The 22011-nt window shown below is 44.1% G+C and overlaps 1 protein-coding gene across 1 annotated transcript in view; it reads right to left on the reverse strand.

Moving 5' to 3' along the window:
- The window catches only part of LOC138285751 (aldehyde oxidase-like), a 588222-nt gene that overhangs the window by 271109 nt on the left and 295102 nt on the right, over window positions 1-22011 (reverse strand). The window contains 5 exon segments of the mRNA XM_069226091.1: window positions 6299-6423; window positions 11926-12022; window positions 17625-17747; window positions 20117-20243; window positions 21824-21993. Coding sequence (XP_069082192.1) covers window positions 6299-6423; window positions 11926-12022; window positions 17625-17747; window positions 20117-20243; window positions 21824-21993 — 642 coding nt within the window.

A 22011-nucleotide genomic window follows, 5' to 3' on the forward strand; every position in this document is an offset into this window, starting at 1 on the left:
ACTTTGTAAAAACATTATATTTAACTGATAAAAATATAATTGGTACAAAAAAATACTGTAACAAAAACAGTAGACGCAAATAACTCATCATTAGGGTTTTAGTCCTTAGTGAAATCAATAAGGATTAGTGAATCGTTAGTGAAACTAAAACTAGTAAAAACACTAGTTTGGAATTCACTAAGGGTTAGGGAAATCAAAAGGAATGTCTACGGAAGTATCATGGATGGTTGCATCAGTGATAACAGGGATCTCAGAAGCAGTGGAAGACTGAGGTGCAAGCTAATCAAATTTCATTTCAGAGGTTTGAGATTTTATGTAATAATAACGGCATTTTAACAGTTATTCATTGAATTTCTGCTTTTTTTAAAGGTAGGTTATAATATCTCATATGTGTTCTACCCACAGCTCAACTTTACCTATGTTTTTAAAGTACATTTTACAAAGAAAATGTATTTCTGCATTGTAAATAACTCGGGCACTGTTGATGAATGTGCACAAAATTCTGCATACCCTTAGCGAAACTGGATAAGGGTTGAAATGCCGAATTTCATGCAAATCTGTAAAAATTTGCATCTCTCATTTTAGCTCCCCTGGGAAATTTTCCACCTAGCTACAACAAAAACCTGTGAATGGAATTACACCAAATTGGTATGAAAGTAGGATTCTATACTCTGAGACAAGCCCTTGTTTTCTTTGATTTGATATTCACCCAGTCATTATTTTCTGAGATATTAGAGTTTCAAAAATGTGCAGAGGGCATCGAAGAGTTCAAATTTAGAGCTGTCTTGACTATTGAAAAGGTGTTTGTCACTTGGGCATAACTTTTAGTGACATTTGACAAATTTGCAGAAAATTTGGCAAACTCTCAATTTTTTTATTTGTGCAGATCTGTCAAGCAAAGGCACAGTTACATGCAGGAGTCAGAAAGTGTTCATTTGTCAATAACGGTGGCACGCTTACACAAATCCCTTTGAATTCTAACAGTGATTTACCATGTTTAGTTTCCTGTTGGCATGTCAAGTTTCGTGCAGATCCATAAAGCGGGGTAGACTGAAGAGGCGGCATAACATTTTAATGTGCAAATAACTTTGACACACAGTTAAAAGTTCAACCCACTACAGGAATCTCATTTTTCGTGCAGATCTGACAACTGAGGGGACGGGGGGACTAAAGGTAGGAACAACAAAAATTGCTACTAACTTTGGCACAGTTTTATCAATCGTTATGACACTTCGCAGACATGTAGCAAGTTTAGTTTACTCTTGATATTAGGAGTTTCAAGCAAATCTGTCAAGATGGGCTCATTTACAAGAGAGGTCAAAAAGTGTTCATCTACTACTAGCTTTGGCACTATTTAATATATCTACTAGGCCTCCTTTGTTCCCTGCTAGGTTTGAAAATCTATTCTCAGTTCTGTGAGCCAGAGAGCGGGACAAACAATGGTCCAAGAGCCCTCACAGAGGGTCCATGGACCCAGGAGATGGGGTTGCAAACCTTGAACTCTTGCTCAAAGGTTCATGAACCCTGGTCCAGGATCTGTAAACCCAAAGCAAAAAATACTTTTAAAAGTTTGTTTTGAACAAATGGAGTCCAGTGGGTCAGGGGAGGTATCTCTATCCCTTTCTGGCGCTTCCCTTTTTTATGGGACAGAGAGACCAAGCTGTGTAACCTCTTATGGTGTTTGCAATGGAAAATGTTTTGGTGTGACCAGCCAATCAGAGTTTTCAAATCCAGGGACCCAAATTTGGTACCACAAATCCGAAACAGATGATGACAGCAAAAATCTTCCACATCAAATTGAGGCTTTGTTTTTTAATGTAAGTGAGCAGACATTTAGAGAACCCTTCTTTTTTTACACCCAGCCTTTAAGTGTTCCCTCCCTTGACAGATGTGCATGAAACTCAAACTCTTATGAGTGGGCTAAAAAAGTTAGGTGTCTGCCACTTGTTGGGCAGGTCCGTGAACCTGCACCAAAGCAAGTATTTTTGACTACCCATCCACCCTTCAGCTTTGTTCCCTTGTCAGACCCAGTTGAAACCTTAGATTCCTGCAACGGGAGTCAGCCTGATACATTTTGTAAAGATTCAGTACCAAAGTTATTATACATGAAAATATTTTTGCTCACTTTTTAATTTCCCCCCTCCTTGTAGGATCTGCATGAAACGTGCCACACTCACAGGCGACTAACATTCTTTATGTCTGCAGGATTTCATACGGTTTCATCAAATTATGCCACATCTATTGGCGAATTAACTCTTTTTTGCCCTCCACTTTGACTGAATAAAAAAATCCCAAGACTAAGCTAAACATGCTAACCATATGCCAGATGTTGTGGTTATTTGTCAAACGGCACAACAGTTATAGGTAAATCAATGTCATAAAGGGGATGTCCGAAGCATACACAGGGAGGTTGCAGTGGCAGAGGGGCACTGTAGGAACAGCACACGGTGGCATACAGGTGCTACAAGGTGACTGGAGTACACAGGGGGTAGTAAGGGGCCAGTACACATATAGGAAAGTGGCAACACACAGAGGGCTGCAGAGGGGGCAGGGACATAGAAGGGCTGCACGGGCGGTTTGGGCGTACAAAAGGCCATCAGGGATGGGGAAGGATGCCATGCACAGGCTTGCGGGGATGACCGGGGTACATACAGAGGCTGCAGGGGATGCGAGACACAAAAAAGGGATGCAGGGGAGAAAGTGGAAACACAGAGAAAGTGCTGTAAACATGAGGCACTCAGGGCAACTAGGGGTTGGGCAGGGTAGCACAGAGGGGTGGGGTGACACAGAGGGACTGCAGGGCTTTGAGGGCTCAGAGAAGATAGGCAGAGAAGGCTATGGGCCCACATGGAGAATGCAGGGGCAGGGTGACACACAGAGGAGCTGAGAAAGGGAACACGCAGGGGTTGCATGGATGTGGAGGGGCACACAGAGGGTTGCCAGGCACACAAGGTGAGAAATAGGGGTGCGTTCGGGCAAGGTCACATGCAGAGGAGGCGGCACACTGAAGGTGTTGTAGGGGAGATGAGGGGCACACGGAGGTCCCATAGGAGAAGTGAGGCCCACCATCATCAGCTCACACAACCAACATTATATGCCAACACACCCACCATTTTAAGTCCACAAAACTAACATTATGCACCAACACACCAACCACTATATGCGGACACAACTCACATCATATACTAACACAAACACCATCATACTCCAACACAAACACTGTCGTAGGCCATATACTGTGAAAATACATATTGTAATTTACCAACACACCCACCATCATCCGTGCATACACCAACATCATATACCACCACATCCAACATCAGAGATCAACAGAAGTACAAATATAGCTCCACAGCACAGCAGAGAGAAAGTTACAGAACCATGAATTTGAGAAAAAAAATACCTCTGAAATTAAAAGAAAAAGAAATCGTCAAATTCATATGCCTAAAATCTAGAAGAATGCATCCAAATGGTGGCAGTGCAGCTGGAATAGCTCAGAATTGTAATTGCACCGCATACTTTTTTGTGCATATTGCATTTCTGCCTTCCTGTCTACTTCAGTGTATGAAGTATGAAGAGTTAAAATGGCATTAAAAAGGTTGGCCCTGGCCCTCTGTGATGCAGGTGCTGAGAAAGAATATTCCCTTGCATGGTGAAGGACGTGCACCCTGCCCTGAGTGTTGTTCTCATGCACAAACACACATAATGTGCGTGCACCATGATATAGCTTGTCTCAGGGATTGGGGTCTTTTTAGACTGGAAGGGGCGCCCAAAGCTTTACCCGCATATTGGTGAAAGAGTACTGCCTTTAGCAGGAGTTAAGTAGCATGAGCATGGCAGCATATCATGTAGTGATCAGTAGGAGTGAACTAGTCCTTTTATCTGTGTCCCTGGAGTGAGGCCTACAGACTCACTCCTTTTCAAATTTGGCTGCTGCGTGCTGTGCAGTGCATCTCTGGATATATGTGTGCCTGTCAATGGTGAAATACAGCAATAATGCAGTACTGTTTAGTGTGCATATATAGTATGCAGCTGTTGGGTGTATGTGTGCCCGTTAATCTCCCAATATATGAAGGATGTAGTGCTGTGCAGTGCATATATGTTTTATGCATGTGCTGGATGTATATACCTGTGAATGATATAATACATGGAAGACTCTGGGTTCCATTTTGGGAAATCCAAGGCTGAGGGGAGGAACATGAGGACAAGAATTCCCCTAGACAGATTTGTTTCTTACTGCATTCCTATAAGCCGGGTGGGACACACTAGATAAGGGAAATCCAGGTTTTCAGTACACTTTGAAGGGTGTTTTTTGATTTAGAGAGTGGTCATTGGGAATGGGGCCTAGGTACTTCTCAGAAGGGAGTTGGAGCTGATAAGACAATCATAAAGGGTAGAGCTGAGGCCCTTGGGTAGCCTTTTGATACACATATCACTGCAGCTGACATCCAGTTGTGAGCTGCTAGTTACTTCCATGGCCTGTGTTGTGGGGCTATCAAATTTGGAGTTGCTCCTGCTGTGACAGACTGCATTCTAAAGGAAGGGCAGGGCAGAAGAGAGGGCACTTTAAAAGGAAGCAGACTTCAAACATAAACTTCAGAGACTCAGACCCTAAATCACATTTGGAGATGAAGTATAAGAAGGAGAGCTCATGCCTCCTCCACCCAACCATCTGTCAACTATCAAATAGCCAGTCAGGCTGTGTGAGGAGTAAAAGATTCTGCCTATGACCAGGACTAAGGGCGAAGGCCTGATAGTCTCCCAGATGGGTGACGGAACATCACCCAGGGAATCTAAGACCAGCTGCCCTTGAAGCCTGAAGGCATCAGTACCCGTCTGCTTGCCAAGACCAGTGTGCACTGTGTGGGAGAAGAGAGGGTTGGAGGGAGTGAGGTCCAGTGGGAATCCTGACGATTGGATCCCCTTAGTGAGGTGTGTTGAGAATGGCTGCTGCACCGATCTAGTGGTTGCCTTGTGCAGGGAAAAGTCAGCAATTCTCATATACCAGAGGATGCCACCATGAAGTTTGCTGCTGTGCCGATCGGCCTGTATCCCGTATACAGAGAAAGAGCAGTTCCCTTGAATGCCAAGGTGGGGCCACAAGGGCCAGGCAAATAGTGTGGTCTGCTCAAGACCATCATCGAAGGAAGGAGGAAGCTGTGGTGACCCAAGCAGGCCGAGCTGTGACTTAGGACTAACACCAGGAGTGTCACAGACCCTACTCCCCCCAATCAATGGGGAGGAACTCAAGAAACTTAACTGCAGGATCACGTGTGAGGAACTAGAGGACAACCTCGAGGGCCACTTGTGTGAAAGATTTACCGGAGGCAGCCACTGAAGTTTAAGCATCTATTAAGGGGACAAGCTCAAAGACTCCAGTTGCGTGAATCCTGCTGGTGCAGTTGGGCCCCACAGAAACTTGCCTGTCAGATAGCGCTTTGGTGCTGGAACACGCTTGACTTTAATAAAGATTCAAAGTGCGACTCCTGAGACATGGACTACTAGTGGGGCTTAATCTGAATGTTGCCTACAGTGAATGGGGAATGACCACTACTGCTAGAGAGAGGGGAGTGAAACTCAGATACCCGTCTATGAAACAATAGAAACTTGAGCTCAAGGGACTGTGTGTATTGTTTGTGAAAGACACATTTTACTTTGTATTCGTATGTAAATACTCTTTTTTTCATAAAAGCAAGTATTGGACTGGACAATCATGTATCGCTGCTGCTCAGCATATTTTGAGTTGTGAGCCTGTGTTCACCCCCCTATGTCTACCTTCCCCACTCCTCCCAAGATGCTTTGGACTGCTCAAACTGCACTGCCATTGAGAGTAAAGTGCCAGAGGGGTATTTGGCCCAGTTGCTCAGGATCCATAGTAGACCGAGCCACAGGACATCAGGAGTAAAAGGCCTCAGTCCCCATGCTTAGGCCCACTAGCCCCTGCTTGCCGTGTGACCCTCTGACAGCCGGAAAATATATTTTTAAGGTAATGAATATAAGCAATATTAATACGGGAAAATGTATTGCTAATTCAATCTCATAATCATGACCATTCCTTGATAGGTTTAATATTATATTGTAAGGAGGACTGGATGCATTCACTTTTATATAGTTGTAGGAAAGTGTCCTTTGAGCATCTTATTGTAAGATGTACCAGGAAAACAGACATTATGTGATTCATCTCCAAATCTGCTTCCTTCCTGGTGTTTCTGGAGGAGGAGTGGAAGCTGCTACTGTAGCATCAGGAATGAATTGAAGTGTGAGTTTAAAACAACCCCTGTACATTATATACATTTACCTGTATGGATGCTGGATGTTGTGTTGAAACATATATGTCCATTTCCCGATCCTCCCCTGTTGGCACAACACGTACGCTCTGTGTTTCCATGTAGAAATGCTCCTGCCCTCCAATGCGGATCTCACCTGTTTCAAAGTAAATCAATAATATTCATCAATAACATTCAGCTGGCTATCAGGAACGAGCCAGAATAGGTCATTGAAAGTTAGTCTGCACTGTATTATCCACTGCTTATCTGAGGGAGACTCAGAGATCAATGTGTAATTTTGTTGGAGATTTCACATTCCACATATCATGTGGAACTTTTCTGCTGTGCTTCCGGAAAACAGTGTGTTTTTTCAAAAGTCTTCTTAAGCAGAACACAGGATTACAAAAATTGGTTTCAACCATCCAAACAATATGAATAGGTTTCACTTACAATTCCAGTAATAGCACTTTTTTCAAAGCACCTTTGAGGCCTTTATTACAAGTTGTAGAATTGCCCAGACAGCGTTAACTATAAAGGGGATAGTGCCACAAGACATTCCAAGTAGCCCTGGGTCTCTGGACCTGATAAATATGGGCCCACCTGGTGACACCATTGTAGAGGAGACAGAGGCTGTCAGCTGGAGCACAGCCTGGCCCCCGCCTGACACCTGCTGCACCCCCGGCTTCAACCTGGCATACCCTGGCCTGAAGAACCAAATCCATGTCTCCACTGGCCGCCCCACTGATGTTTCCTACCTGCTAGGAAGAGGCAGAATATAGTGGATTTGTCCATGGACTCGAAGAAAAATCACTAGAAAAGGACCTGGTATTTCCAGGTTGGTATGACTCTTCTCATTTCCAGCAATTAATCTCATGATTGCTGGGTTTTCGAGTGGGGATAACAACCGGAATTAGAGATTCGGGCCCATTGGAATCTCAGCATGAAAATCCAGCAAACTCAAAATGAGGGATTAATTGGGGAAGATTTTGTGTTTTATTATATTTTTATTTGGAATCGGATGCGGTACAAAAATGCATTAGAATACACATACATAAATAACAGAAAACAAAAAAAGCAAGGGAAGAAAACAATCCCAATAACAACAGGAATTGGCTGGTATCGGATCTCAACATAGCTAGCTAATTACTCACTCATCTCCCAAAAGAAAGGATCATCAAATAATACAAGCATGAAACCTCTAATCTCAAAACAGGGGAGCCCAGATTTGATTTATATAATTTTTACCCCTAAAACAAATAATAGCAACCTCAGTTTCTCTGAACTGTCCCAATAATGCCCACCACTGATAGACTGTAGGGAGAGCTGATGCCTTCCACTCCCCAGTGATGCATAAACGCGCTAAGGCTGCTGATATATGTTGGGCTAGTTCTGGTTTCCTGCCCAGCATAATATATCTGGCAGTTAACTACAAGGCACCTTGAAGAAGCTGGGAGAGGTATTGAGCTACATTACTCTGAGAGTGTGTTAATAACGGACAGCTAGCAAACATATGAACTGTATCTGCAGCAATGAATCCACACCTTGGGCAGCCTCACCTATTGCCATATTTATTGCCAGAGCGCCTCCGTTTAGGACCTGGGGCTGCCGCACCCCCGGCTTCATACGCCCGTCTGGCGTTGCTGCGGGGTAAATTCCGCCCGCCCGTCTCGCGAGACAGGTGGGGCGGAAGCAGAGTTACAAGTATTGGAAGGTGGGTGAGCACGGAGCACATCACTTCCGGCCCGTGCTGCATCCCTGGGGGGGGTTTTATGTACCCCCGAGTGGATTCCTCCTTTCTGGTGGATGCGGCGCGGGCGGTAGGGTGCAGACCTGTGCATTCACCCGCCCTCCCCTCCCTTAGATAAGGGTTGCAGACTGAGTAAAGCTTAGCGTGACAGGAGATACTAAATGCACCTTAAACAACTGAGGGGTACTCAAACCAGGGTATCTAGGATAACAACAGAGATAACAACGAGGGTAGGATCCTGCAGGCCTGAACCAACTGACTGATGTACACACCATCTTGGGGGCTAGGGTGCCCAAGTCGTTAGGGTGGGCATGGGGCTCCTGCTCCTGACCACCCCGTTGCACCCCTACGGCGGATTGGTGTTTGCAGGGCAGGGGGCGGCGGAACCTGGAGCACGAGGACAAGATACAGTGAGGTTTTTGGAGCCGCCGCCCCAGGGATACAGGTGAAGTATGGTTCACCTGTGTGGTCCAACGGTGGTTCGGGTTGTGGCTGGTTCCTTGGTTCAAATTTTGAATTCTTGAGTGATGACTTTGATTTACAGGATGTGTTTTTTGATGATGTATTGTTTATAATTTTCAGAGGTGACTCAACTAATCTTGCACAGCGTGTACTAAAGGCGTGTATTCTTAATAAAAATCCTCCCAATGCTAAGACACTCGTACTCTGTCAGTTTTCGCTTGGTGGGACTTTTGGGGGCAGGTCCTACTGGGGACATTTGGGTCCTATTGAAACAGTGCTGAATTTGTGTTTGTTGTTTCCGTTGCAGAGCACTGGCACTTATTTTTAAGGGCCGGCACTTATTTTTAAGGGCAGATGCTTATTTTTCTACCTCAAGCAGTTACTGCGAGTAAAAGACGCACATAGGAAAGACGGAGGAAGAGAAAAACAAAAAAGCGTCACAATGGGAGAAAGCAGAAAGCTGCAAGAGTGAGCGTAAGGGGCAGGGAGAGGTTTTAAATGGATTTAAGAGGCCCGAGATGGCCTTAGGATTACGCTGCCTCAGTGTTCTGTGTTCACACATTTAATTGCAGCAGCCGCATGTTTAAGAGAAGGGCTTTGAGCACTGGCACGTTTTTATTTACAAAGTAAGCACTGATTTGAACCCCATTTATCCATCTTCTCTGGAGTGTTGTACAACATACAAAGGGTTATAAATTGTTGCAGCTTCAGATTAACAGAAACAAAAAAGTAGATAACCTTAAAGGAATCCTATGTCTGCTGCCTGAACAGGGAGCCGATCTTCAAACTCCATTTTTGTGCAACGATACCAAGGTTGTCCTCCTTATTGACAGCCACTAAGTGATTCAGTGTCTAAAAAGTAAGTCTGCTGTCACCTGGGTGTATATATGATAGTAACTCCAGGTCATTACTAATAATCTTACTAGTTTGCTTATGCATAAAATAATCCCGGAACTGAAGATATTTGAAGAAATCATTATGAGGAAGACCAAATTCCCACTGAAGGGGAGCAACGGTAGAAAGACCCTGCTGGGTAAACTGCTGCCCAGGAGCTTTAATCCAACAAGAATACCATGACCTTCCAACTGCATCGTGAAAGATGGCCGGCAAAGATGGATTCCCCCAGAGAGGTGTGTAACAGTGCAATGAAGGAATCTGGAAATATCACCTCTTATCTTGTGTGCATTAATAATCAACTCAATTACACCAGTTTGAAATAATTAGGGTTCGCATAACACAGTACAAGCTGCCAATCGAGCCAAAGACCCATTTGATATATGAATAAATTACAATCTTGTTAGCACTCAATGATCAGACGCCTAATACGTGAGACAATGGTGGCCTAACAGTAGATCTTAAAGTCCGAAAGAGATGCTCCCACCTCGATTTGGGGTAGTTTCAAAATTCGGACTGACCGCCTGGCTCTTTTATAGCTCCATACAAAACTACTTATTGCTCCTTTAAGCCTCCTAAAAATGAATTTGGCACAAGGAGAAGAATAGCATGAACAAAAATATATGAACTTAGGAAGAGTATTCATTTTAATAATTTTACATCCACCAAAGATACTAATAGGTTGTTGATGCCATAAACACATTTTAATTATTGACTGAGATAATAGTTGTTCATAATTTAATTTGACTAACCAACTGACTGTTCAAAAAAACTTAAATATAACATTAAACAGTAATCTCCGTTTTTTTACTGAAATACATATTTAATAAAAAGAAAAATGAAAAATGTTGTGCTAAAATTCGTAAGGGAGCAGGTGCAATAGTGTTACAAATGCTACAGAATAAAAAGCAGCCAGGAAAAAGGAAAGCCACACTGAGGAAAAGGGGAAAGGCTGTGGGGGCAGGGTGGGGGATATAAATGGACAATGTGAGATTAGAGGGGAGAAAGTCATTCGAAAAAGAAGCAACACAACAATATGATTTAAATACTTATGGTTTATATTAGAAGCACCAAACCTGGATCTAGGTGAGCAGATACATGGTGATTTCAGCATAAACACTATGGGCATGATGCACAAACTGCATGTTGCGGTATGTAAGTAGTACTTGAGAGTTTTACGTCACCATCAATACGCTTAAAAGGTGAAGATTTACATGGATCGGCAGAGTGATTTTTAGGGGAAATTAGGGATTTTAAAGTAGACCTCTAATGCAGTTCACAAACCCACGAGTGGAAACTCCACTTCTCCTATCTTTTCTATGCAGAGATCCTCAGACATGTATGTTTACTACTTACTAGTAAATGTGGGAGGGACGTTTTGAATGACTGCAACATGAGAATTATTTATTACTGGTTGGGAAGGTTTAAGGGAGAAATAATGAGTGTTTTAGGGGGAGACAGATACCCTTCCACAAAAGAGTGCGCCATTGCTATTCACAAACTAAACATCTACAGTTAATACGGCCAAAGTGGATACAAAACAGTAGTAAAGTCCAGCAACACATATGGCCAGTTGCTGGTACTACAACATTTTCCACTTCTAGATTACAGACTGCTTTAGTGCGAGGAGTATTCCCCCTTTTCCCAGCACTGGCAAAAATGCCCTATCTGGAATGGGGTGTCCTATTTCAGATTGAATGACAAATCAGTTTCACATACTGCGGCTGAAAGAACTACACCCGCACTCCTACTCCTCCATCATTGGAGTTCCTAGCAAACTATTTGCCCTCTTAGCCAGCCAAATGTCTCCAAAGTGTTCAGTTAGAGGCTTTTGGGACCCTGCATCCTTTACCCATTAAATTTAGCGCAACAGTGCTCTAAAAACACACACATCTTCGGTCTCTTTAGAGAGTTCATGGGTGTGTGTTACATGCACCTCAGTACACATACACAATATGAAAGATCTGGCTCTTATGAAAAGCCAGTCCGCCTTCATGGCATGGATGTAGCAAGAAAATGAAGGAGTTTCAAGACTGGTCCGCTGTTTCCTCTTAAATGGTCTCTCTTATTTTCAGGCACATCTCATCTGCCCAACAGACTCACCCTTTCCAGAAACCTTCGAAAAAAGCCAAGTGTCCCTTGGCTTGTGGGCCAAATCTTGGGATATCCCAAGAGAACAAAGGCTGGTCCAGCTGAGGGAGTCAGACATTTAAAAGATGTCTGATATGTGGCCCACTCCTCCAAAGCTAGACTACTCTCTCAGCAGCAGAGGTCTACTAGAAAAACCCTCATTTACCCTACAAATCACTCTGCCAATCCATGCAAGTCTTCACCTTTAAAGGGTATTCATTCTAAAAAAAAACTCTCAAGAAATAATACTCAAATTGCTACTAGCAAATAGAGTTTGGTTGCAACCTTATGAATTCATTGTCAATAAGGAAAACTCTCCCTTATTTACTAACCATCTTTTGGATTGTAACCACTAGCATTTGAACAAATTCATTCCTGGGCTCATGAACCTCACTGAGTAGTCTCAGTCATTCGCGACAGTCTTACCCTCAAGTATCTGATCAGCTTTGCCAAATGCTTCCTCCACGTTGCCCTCTTCCAGCTGCCTATCTGGCTTGTAAAAGGATTTGTGCTTAATAGCGTCCTGTGGTACAGGGATAACAAAGTATAATTCTAGTAGGGTGCAATGACAGAAGTTATTTTGGCAGAATTTGCAGAGTAAGATAGAGGCTGCATGAACTCTGTATGGGAGCAAGGCTATCAGGGGGAAGCCGAAGGGGTCTTTATATAAAGATGATGGAAAGATACTTAATGTGCATACACTGTTCGCCACAAGGTGTACATAAACTGCTCAGCTGTTCTACATGGGTGTTAGGAAATGGGACTTGGGCACATTTTCATAAATGCTGTACAACTGTTCCAAACATTAGCAAATTTATTATAGCCTTCCATACTACTACCAGAACAAGTAGGAAGCAAACTTTCTGACAAGCATACATTTACATAGCAGTATATAATTCTCTATGAAATCAAAAAATGCTTAAAGTAACTTCAGAATAGTCTCTATGAAACTAGAGAATTGTCTTATTGGGGTTGGAATCAATTTCCATCATTACATATGTCATTGGACAAATTCTCCACTGTATTTTGTTATAAAGCTTTCTATGATGTCAAAGTTGTCACATTAATCAAACAGCTTATAAACATCTCTGAACACAGGCAGGTGAGGGCACTTTTATGTATTAAATAAAATGTGTATCTTACAAAGTGTGCAAAATACTAATCTACACATCCTTTCATACACATATACTGAAATAATACTATTGAAGTTGAAACAAACTTTCTATGATGTTCCAACGTGTGTTTTTCTGGCTTATGCGAAATAGGCCTTGACACCATCTTGCTTTAAAATGGCACCTTATAATAATGTTTACTCTCTGCAGGACCCTGTTGCACAAAGCACAGCAATCACATATAATTCATTTTCACTTGACTGTTCTTGAGGAAGTCTATCTCTAGTTTAGGCTTACTATTGCAACAAATATATCAAGAGTCTTCTGCTTGCATGCTATCAAGAGTCTTCTGATTGCAGGCTGCATCATATTCATTCATAATGGTTCACTGTTGTTCATGTAACTAGTTTGTTCTGACAACTCCGGATGACAATGTCAGAGAAGCTGAACAAATATTCAGGTGGTGGTCTCGTGCTAAGGCAATGGGATATGTGAAGTTTAGTCGTTCTTCTATTCTGATTTTCTGTCGGTGTATTCTTTTGCTCACGCCATGATGAGATTTCAGAACTTATAGTCTATGCAAGAAAACTGTATGTAAACCCCTGACTTTGGGGGTGCGCCAGATGACTTTCATGTGCTAATAGGGATGCTGTCTGATTTCTTACTGATTTTGTTGCACATTTGGGACTTAGAGATCGATTATGACTTTGGCAGACGGAAAAGACCATCCGGCAAAGTTCCGATAGTCAGGTTGCCACCAGTGTAGCCACCTTCCAGCGGACCCCATTAAGAGTTCACCACTGGGTCAGCAGACGGAGACGGTGTTTCCGCCCAATGGCCCAGCAGGGAACGGCCTACAACATTGACACCGGCTCATAATAGAGCAGGCGGCAATGCTGTAGTGCGCTTGATGCACCAGCACCTGTTGCGATGTTCACCGTCTGCAAAGGGGGGGGCACCCTGTCTCTGCCAGCAGTTACATGGCGGTGCTACCACCATGTAACCGCCGGCGGAGAAGGGGGTCATAATCTACAGGGCGGCTATGCTTGCAGCGCAGCTCTGGCGGATTAGGACGGCCAGCACCACCAGTCCCTCCTATGGGTCAGACCGCCACTGCGACGCAGGGTCATAATGAGGCCCTAAGTCTCTGATTGACTTTTGCCTAATATTCTGTGTGCTGTTTTATCACTGAAAGCCTTCATGACAATTTATTGCCGTATTACTAAACCTGTACTGTACCTTTAAATGTTTCAGATAAACCTTCATGGTTTCCCTAAATTGTGCTTTAGAACTCACTTATTGAGTCTCTCTTTTCCTACCAGAGACCCCAATCCATCCAAGCCATGGGTGTGCTTTCTGAGGTGCATAATGTTTGGGGGTACAGCGCACCCACACAGGTTAAGGCACATCCTGGTCATGCTGCAGACGAAACCTCAGTATTTCATTAACTACACATGACATCCAAACCAGCACTGTTGCACATTGCCCTTTTTGCAGGGTCATCCCCAATCTTTTTGCCTCCATCCTCCTAATTTTTCTGACCAGTTTTTCATGGCTTTAGGACTCTGGGCACTTTACCACTGCTAATCAGTGCTAAAGTGCATATGCTCTCTGTGTAAATTGTATTGTTGATTGGTTTATTCCCGATTGGCATATTTGATTAACTAGTAAGCCCCAAGTAAAGTGTACTAGAGGTGCCTAGGGCCTGTAAATCAAATGCTACCAGTGGGCCTGCAGCACTGGTTGTGCCACCCACCTTAGTAGCCCTGTAAATATGGCTCAGACCTGCCACTGCAGTGTCTGTGTGTGCAGTTTTAAACTGCCAATTCGACTTGGCAAGTGTACCCACTTTCCAGGCCCAAACCTTCCCTTTTGGTACATGTAAGGCACCCCTAGGGTAGGCCCTAGGTAGCCCCATGGGCAGGGTGCCGTGTATTTAAAAGGTAGGACATGTACCTGTGTGTTTTACATGTCCTAACAGTGAAATACTGCCAAATTCGTTTTTCACTGTTGCAAGGCCTATCTCCCTCATGGATTACCATGGAGGCTGCCTTTGAATAACTTTAAAGCACAGATTCCTTTTGAGGGCAGATAGAAATATAGAGTTTAGGGTCTCTGAACTCACAATTTAAACATGTATCTATCAGTGAAGTTGTTTTTTGGACTGTGAGTTTGAAAATGCCACTTTTAGAAAGTAGGCATTTTCTTGCTTAAACCAGTCTATGAATCTGCCTGTTTGTGAATTCCCCGTCTAGGTCAGTTTGACAGTTGGGCTGTTCACACCTCTCCTCTAGACAGTGACACAAAGGGAGCTGGGGTGTAGCCCGCATATCCTGATGAGCCATCTGGGCTAGAGTGGAGGGAGGATTGGTCACTTACACCTGAAAGGGCTGTGCCTGCCCTCACACAATGCAGTCTCTGAACCCATGGAGTGTGCTTGGGGCAGGCCTGGGCAAGGCAGGATCTTGTGAACGACAGAGACTTCCCTTTGAAGTATGCCTACTTCAAAGGCAGAACTGGGTATAATTAGAGGACCCAAAACCCCAGACTTTTAGAATCTTTATGGAATCAAGAGGAACCTCTGCCCAGGAGAAGAGCTGAAGAGCTGGGGGAGTACTGTCCCTTTGCTGTGTTGCTTTGCTGGACTGGCCTGCAGTTGCTGCTTTTGCCTGAAAAGAGTGCAAAGGGTGAACTTTGCTGGGTGTCCCTCTTTAGAAAGTTCTCAAAGGGCCTGGAGTAGAGCTTGCCTCCTGTTAGAAGTCTCAGGGACACCAAATACTTCAGTTTTCGTGACCTGCAGCACTGGTAACTGTGTGTTTTGTGCTGTTTAAGAAGAGAAACCACTGCAACACCGCCAACGACACCGCTGCCTACACCGTGACCTGCTGACGCCGCATGGAGCAACACTGCCCCGCTTTGCACCACGACCCTGGTCTCACCGACGCGGTCGTTGGACGACTTCACTGAGCCGCTGCTCGCACTGCGACCTGTGGGCCCTGCACTCCGGCATCGCATGCCCACACCACAGCCTGGGCATCCCCGTTGACACCACTCCTACTGACACCGGCGCCGCTGCCTGCACTGTGGCCTTTGGACCCCGCTCGTGAGGTACACGAAGCACCGTCCAATCCCGCACCGCCAGCTTGACCCTACCGATGACAGTGCTTCAGCAACGACAACACCACTGCCTGCACGTGACCTGGTGACACCGCTCGATGCACCGCCCCACTTCGCACCGCAGCCCCGACTCCATCCACACCAGCGCTCCTGACTTCATCAGCCTGGAGTTCGATCTGTAACACGTGTGACTTCAAGGGCACGACGACCCCCACACCAACTTCGGAACCGACAACGTGACATGAGCGATGCCGCTCTCCGGAGCTCACTGTGAGGATCACGATGCCCTGCAATTCCAAAGGTACTGTTTTGAGGGTCTCCCCGACACTGTAGCTGGCCCGCAACGCCACGGCTGCCCTGAACTGTTGGTTTTGTTGATCACGAAGCCGTGATAGCCCCAGGTGGAGCTATTGACTTCAAGGAACTGTATTTTTGTGTAAATCTTGCAAAATTCATATCTTTAACACTGTATGTTGGATTTTTATTGTTTTGGTCTTGTTTTACACAGATAATTATTGGCTATTTGTCTAAAACTGGTGTGGTGTCCTTTTGTAGTGTTTTCACTTATTACTGTTTGTTATGTGCAAATGCTTCATACATTGCTTCTGCGATAAGCCTGACTGCTCATGCCAAGCTACCAAGGGGTGAGTAGGGGTTATCTGAGCAGGTAGCTCCCTTATCCTGACTAGAGTGAGGCTCTCTACTTGGACAGGGTGCAAACCGACTGCCAACCAGAGACCCCATTTGTAACAAGCACCTACTGATATTTCTTTATGTTTTATTCATAGCGTGTTTATAAAAAGGTGCAAACAGATGGATGAAAAAGAGGTGAATCAAATTGGCACTTAAGGGCCATTCATGTACTCTTCAATAGAGAGCTAAAAAGAGGACCACCTTCACAAAGAATCCTCCTTTTTTTCCTGTCTCATTTGGGAGGGGTATCACCTAAAAAAAAATACAACAGGGCTTAAGCTGCATTTTTGTGCCCTTTTCAACAGGCATTTTTTCCATTACATTTTTACTAACCACATTACTCTCACTGGTGTGTTTGCAATCTTCTGCAAATACACAAATGAAATATCAATGAACTGCATGATTGCCCTTCACTAAACACGGAGGGCCCAATTCACAATTTTTTAAAACTAATTTTGAAGTACCCTGACTTACTCCTGAATTACATTAGTAAAGCAAGGTGTACTACAAGACCATGGGCTGATTATGATATTGGCGGACAGGGCTACTCCGTCACAAATGTGACAGACATCCCGTCTGCGATCCCATTATACCCTATGGAGATCGTAACACTGCCGACTGTATATCCGTTCCGTTTGTGACAGAGCATTCCATCCACCACTATCGTAATCAGGCCCTAAGTCACAGCTAAATCTTTGCCAATCAGACACAGCCTGTTTAATTGGAGCATGACCTGAACATCTGCTGACTTTCCTACTCTGGTTGTACAAATAAGGGTGATTTGTACAGCTTTGGCTTCTACAACATTTGCAACTTCCAAGATGCGGTCCCAATCACTGTCACAAAAAACGTTTTCAATATTTGCCAGATGTTGAACTTTTTATTCTGAGATGGAGCATGAAAACATAAGGCTACCTACAGAGCGTCTTTCCCGAGAGGGATACCAGGCACTAACAACACCTTACAAAGTGATGAAAAAGCCATAAACTGTCTCCACTTAGGTCCGTGGCAAAGCTATTTGCCTGCCCCAATGGGAAGACCACACTGCCATTCCAGCAGAGGCGGCCGCTCAGGGGAGCTGAATAGCAAAGCGGCGGTGGCAATGTGTCCTCGTGGAATGGATGCAGTTTCCAGTGTGTTCACTGAGCACTCTTCATACACTCTATATTTACACAAAAGATGTGTTATTAGTTATTGTCTGACCTCTATGGTAATGATAACTGGTTCCAGGTTTTCATAGGCGATCTTCACTTTTGCCGCGGCTCTCTTGGCGAGCTCTGGTGTGCCTGCCACCACTGCGCAGATGATCTGCCCCACACACAGCACCTTAACAATATGAAAATACACGAAGAATTAGATTTGCAGGGAATTAAAGAGGGGCTTGGATTCCTGAGAGCTGAATATAGAAGCCAGAACATGCTCTACCTTGTCTACAATAAGTGAAACTAATTCAGAGACCCATATTTTTTCAAACTCAAAGTCCTGTGATGCATAGTTATGTGCTGGCCCGCACTCCTGGAGGCCGCGGTGCACTGCTTGTGTGCAAGGGCGCTGTGCTGATTCTGAAATAAAGTACCAGCCTACACTCACTTCCGGTCGAGAGCCTGCACATTCACTTAGCGCCTGCTCTGTTCCTGACTCTTGCTTTGAAAATTGTTGATCCACGTTATGGAGGCCCGCTGAGGTCATTAGAGGCCTTCCGAAGGTTCCTTGTCAGCACAATATTGCATTGCCCTCAAAATCTCCTCCACCGAAGAGCACCGCTCTTCTGCGCTAAAGGGTCAAGAGATGCATGAAAAATTAGATGTTTGTACTCCTGCGTTAAGGCAGGACCATTCCACCAATTATATGAAACAAGACAGGGTATGTTATTAGAAAATATCACCCTAATGTCATGTAGCAGGCACGTTTGTTTTTCTTTCTGTGCCATGACTGTGTACAGCTGGGGCGTCGTCAACCTCCCCACCCCTTTAGCAGCTACAGCTGCAGACAAAAACTCATAATTAACACTAAAGGATGGGAAGGTGAGTGGATGGATAAATGGATGGATGTGTGAGTGAAATGGAGGGTGGGTGATTGAAATGGGGTGGGTGAGTGAAGTAGTGGTTGGATAGATGCCTGGTTGAATGAGAGAAAGGAGGGAGGTAAGGATAAATGAGTAAAAGGGAGGAAGAATGGATGATGAATGGATGGATGAATGGATAGATGGATGTGTGAAAGGGTGGATGAATGGATGATGAGAGAAATGAAGGATGAGGAGTGAAAAGGTAAATGAAAGGTGGATGAGTGAATGGAGTGAAAGGATGGATGAATGCAAGGATGGATTTATGGATGAATGAAAGGATGGACTTAAGGACAGATGGGTGAAAGCATAGAGGAATGAATGAATGAAAAGGAGGAAGGATGGATGGCTGAATGAAAGAGTGGAAGGATGGAAGAGTGAAAAGGTGAATGGTTGGATGGATGACTCAGTAAACGGATGGATAGATGAGTGAAAAGGTAAATGGATGGGTGAATGAAGGATGGATGGATGTGTAAGTGAAAAGGTGAATGCATAGATGCATAGATGAATGAGTGAAGGGTTGGATGAGTGAAGGGGAGAAATAATGGATGGATGAGTTAAGGGTGAATGGATGGATGAATGAAAGGGTTAATGGATGGATGATGAGAGAAAGTGATGAGAAAAAGGATGAAATAATGGCTATATGATTGAAAGGATGATTCGATGAGTGAAAGGGTAAATGAATGGATGGATGACTGAGTGAAAGAGTAGACAGATGGATGAGTGAAAAGATGGATGAATGGATAAGTGAAAGGATGGATGCAAGTCTAGATGAGTGAAAGAATAGATAGATGAGTGAAAGGGAAGGTAGATGGGCAGCTGGATGAAAGGGTGAACAAATGGATGAGTGGAAGGGAAAATGGATTGATGAATGAGTGAGGTGGATGGATGAGTGAGTGAAAATATAGATGACTGAAAGGGTAAATGGATGAATGGATCAGTGGATAGAGAGGTCGAAGGGTGGATGGATGAGTGAAAAGGAGGATGGATGTATAAAGTGAAAGGATGAATGAGTGAAAGTATCGATGAATGAGTGAAAGGATGGATGATGACTGGAAAAATGGATGAATAGATGAAAGAGGATGGATAAGTGGAAGGATGGATGACTGAATAAAAGGATGGATATGTTTGATAGGATTGAAGTGAGATGAATAGATCTGGACTAGAATGGGCTGACAGATGGACAGAATGGCGATAGAAAGTTGAATAAAAGACTGAAGGGATAACAGAATGTAAAAGTGAAATTGTGATTATCAGAGGGTGGATGGAACGATGGAAGGATGAAAGGATAAATGCTTTGATGGAAGAAACAAGTAAGCTCTTCTGGGAAGGGTTGCAATGACTTGCTTCGCTAGCTTGGTGTCATAAGAGCTTTATTTCAAAGTGGGGGATATTTTCATTTTCTGGCTACTCCCTTGGTGTACAGCCTTAGTGACCAGGGTTAAGGTTGGCTCTTCAGATCACTGAAGACTGTATTATTCAGGCTAGGCCAGAGTGAAAATCAGTATACCAAGGTACTGAGATGTATATGGTGAAAGTCAGATCTCTGGATTCCCTTTGTTACTTCCCTTAAATGTGAATTGTTTCTTCTCAGGTGTCGCAGAGGACTCTGCTCTGTAGTACATTACCACACCTCATCTCCTGCAAACAGCATCTCTTTCCCACTCTCGGAGTTGAATTCTTGGATCCCAGGAACGTTGTGAGCTGTTATGATATCAACCACTCCGGGCAGTCCAAGGGCCTCCGACGTATCCATAGACCTTGGATTAAAATTAAAGAGTTTCATCAATGCGCTGTACCCAAACCATCATATAAGAGATGCAGTGTGGAATATCCAAATCGAATTGCTCTGCGAAGGATTCGCAGGAGATGGTGAGATGCTAGTAAACATTGCAGCTTAGAAGAATTCACTTGTGTTGCAATGGTACTGCCGTACTGATAAATGCAATAGATTTATATTTACATATTTATTTTTCTTTACTATGTCACAGATACAATTTTGATAGACCAAGTGTCCTTGAAGCTAGAAAAGGTATATCCAGAAGAAGAAGCTAAGCCGCAAGCGCTTGCTTTGAGTGTTCTTGAAAAGTCAGCTTGAGAGTAACTGGGATTTTGCACCCAAATTGTCAAGACAAGATGCATCAAAATGTTGCATTGACCTTGCAGGTTTTTAGCACACAAATGTTGCCAGGTAAAAACCTGATGGAATTTTTGTATGTGTGTGTGTGGAGGGGAGTAGGGGTGGGGAGGTGTTGACCACATGATTTCTGGTTTCATAGCTTGGAATGAGGAAAACATGCAATATTGCCCTGTTAGTCCCTACTCTCACATACAGAACTTATAATGGAGAGATAATACAGAACCATGGAAACACCAACCCAAGGAGAATTGCTATCACACCATTACATCCAGTTATTAATCTCCGCTGTGGAATGATGATCTATGTGGGACAGGTCCATCATATTGACAAGGGCTAGTGACTACAGAGGATTTTGGAAAATCAGATTCAGAAACACGTGTCTACTGCCATAACCCATTGCATGCACCTCCTGTTTGAACTAAAGCTTAGTCTTTGGCATATATTCCTGTTAACACCCAATCCACCTCTCCTCACTGCTGTAGGTCTGCCTTCCACCACCATACTAAGAGATCTCTAGATCCCAAGGAGTCAGTTTGGTGTTCCCTGCCTCCTGTTCAACTACTACCCTGGTTCTTGCAATGGCCTAGAATATCGCCCACTGAATAAGCATCCGCTGTAGTCCGCCAAACTGAACAGGCAAGCTCCCTTTGAACTTTCGCACCACACTTGCACACGCAATCTACACACAAACCACGTGCACTGCACAAAACCACCACCCAACATGCTACACACCACTCGCACACATCAGTCTCTTCTGTACACAACTCTCAGATCAGTGGAGGAACACAGATGCTAAGCAGGCTAGACGTACCTGTCAACACACAATCCAGGCAGCCCGCTGTGCTAGGAGGCTATAGAAGTGAGATGTGTGCTGTACACACACTAGCAGCGGCCTAACATTTTCTATGGAACCGAGAGCACAGTTTACGACATCTGCCTTGTTTTTTTTTTTTTAAAGGTAACGAAATAATGAGCCAGTGATTACTCACAATATTAATTTAGCATATGAATATTCATGTAAAATTCATACAGACATGCATAAAGCTAGACATACGCAGGTGTAGGCTAATCAAGGGAAAAAGGCTAAATGAAAACAGTACAAGGGCATGCAGCCTTTAGCAGCTACTGTTTAAATATGAATAGTTTTGTAAGACTGCATAAATGTCCCCGATCCCCAATTCCTTCATAGGGTGCACTTACACAATCTTGGCATGAGCTCTTGAGCTGGTTACAAAAGCCAGGAAGAGCTCTCCATCCTCCGTACGCATGTCATCAACATACACTGCCTCCCCGGTGGCCTGCTTGATGCCAGATTGGTGCACAATTGGACGCCCCACGGGATCCCGCGCAGGCTGATCTGGGGAAACGTCCTGCAGAGTGAGGAGATG

Source organism: Pleurodeles waltl, chromosome 3_1, assembly GCF_031143425.1.
Source record: "Pleurodeles waltl isolate 20211129_DDA chromosome 3_1, aPleWal1.hap1.20221129, whole genome shotgun sequence".
NCBI lineage: Eukaryota > Metazoa > Chordata > Amphibia > Caudata > Salamandridae > Pleurodeles > Pleurodeles waltl.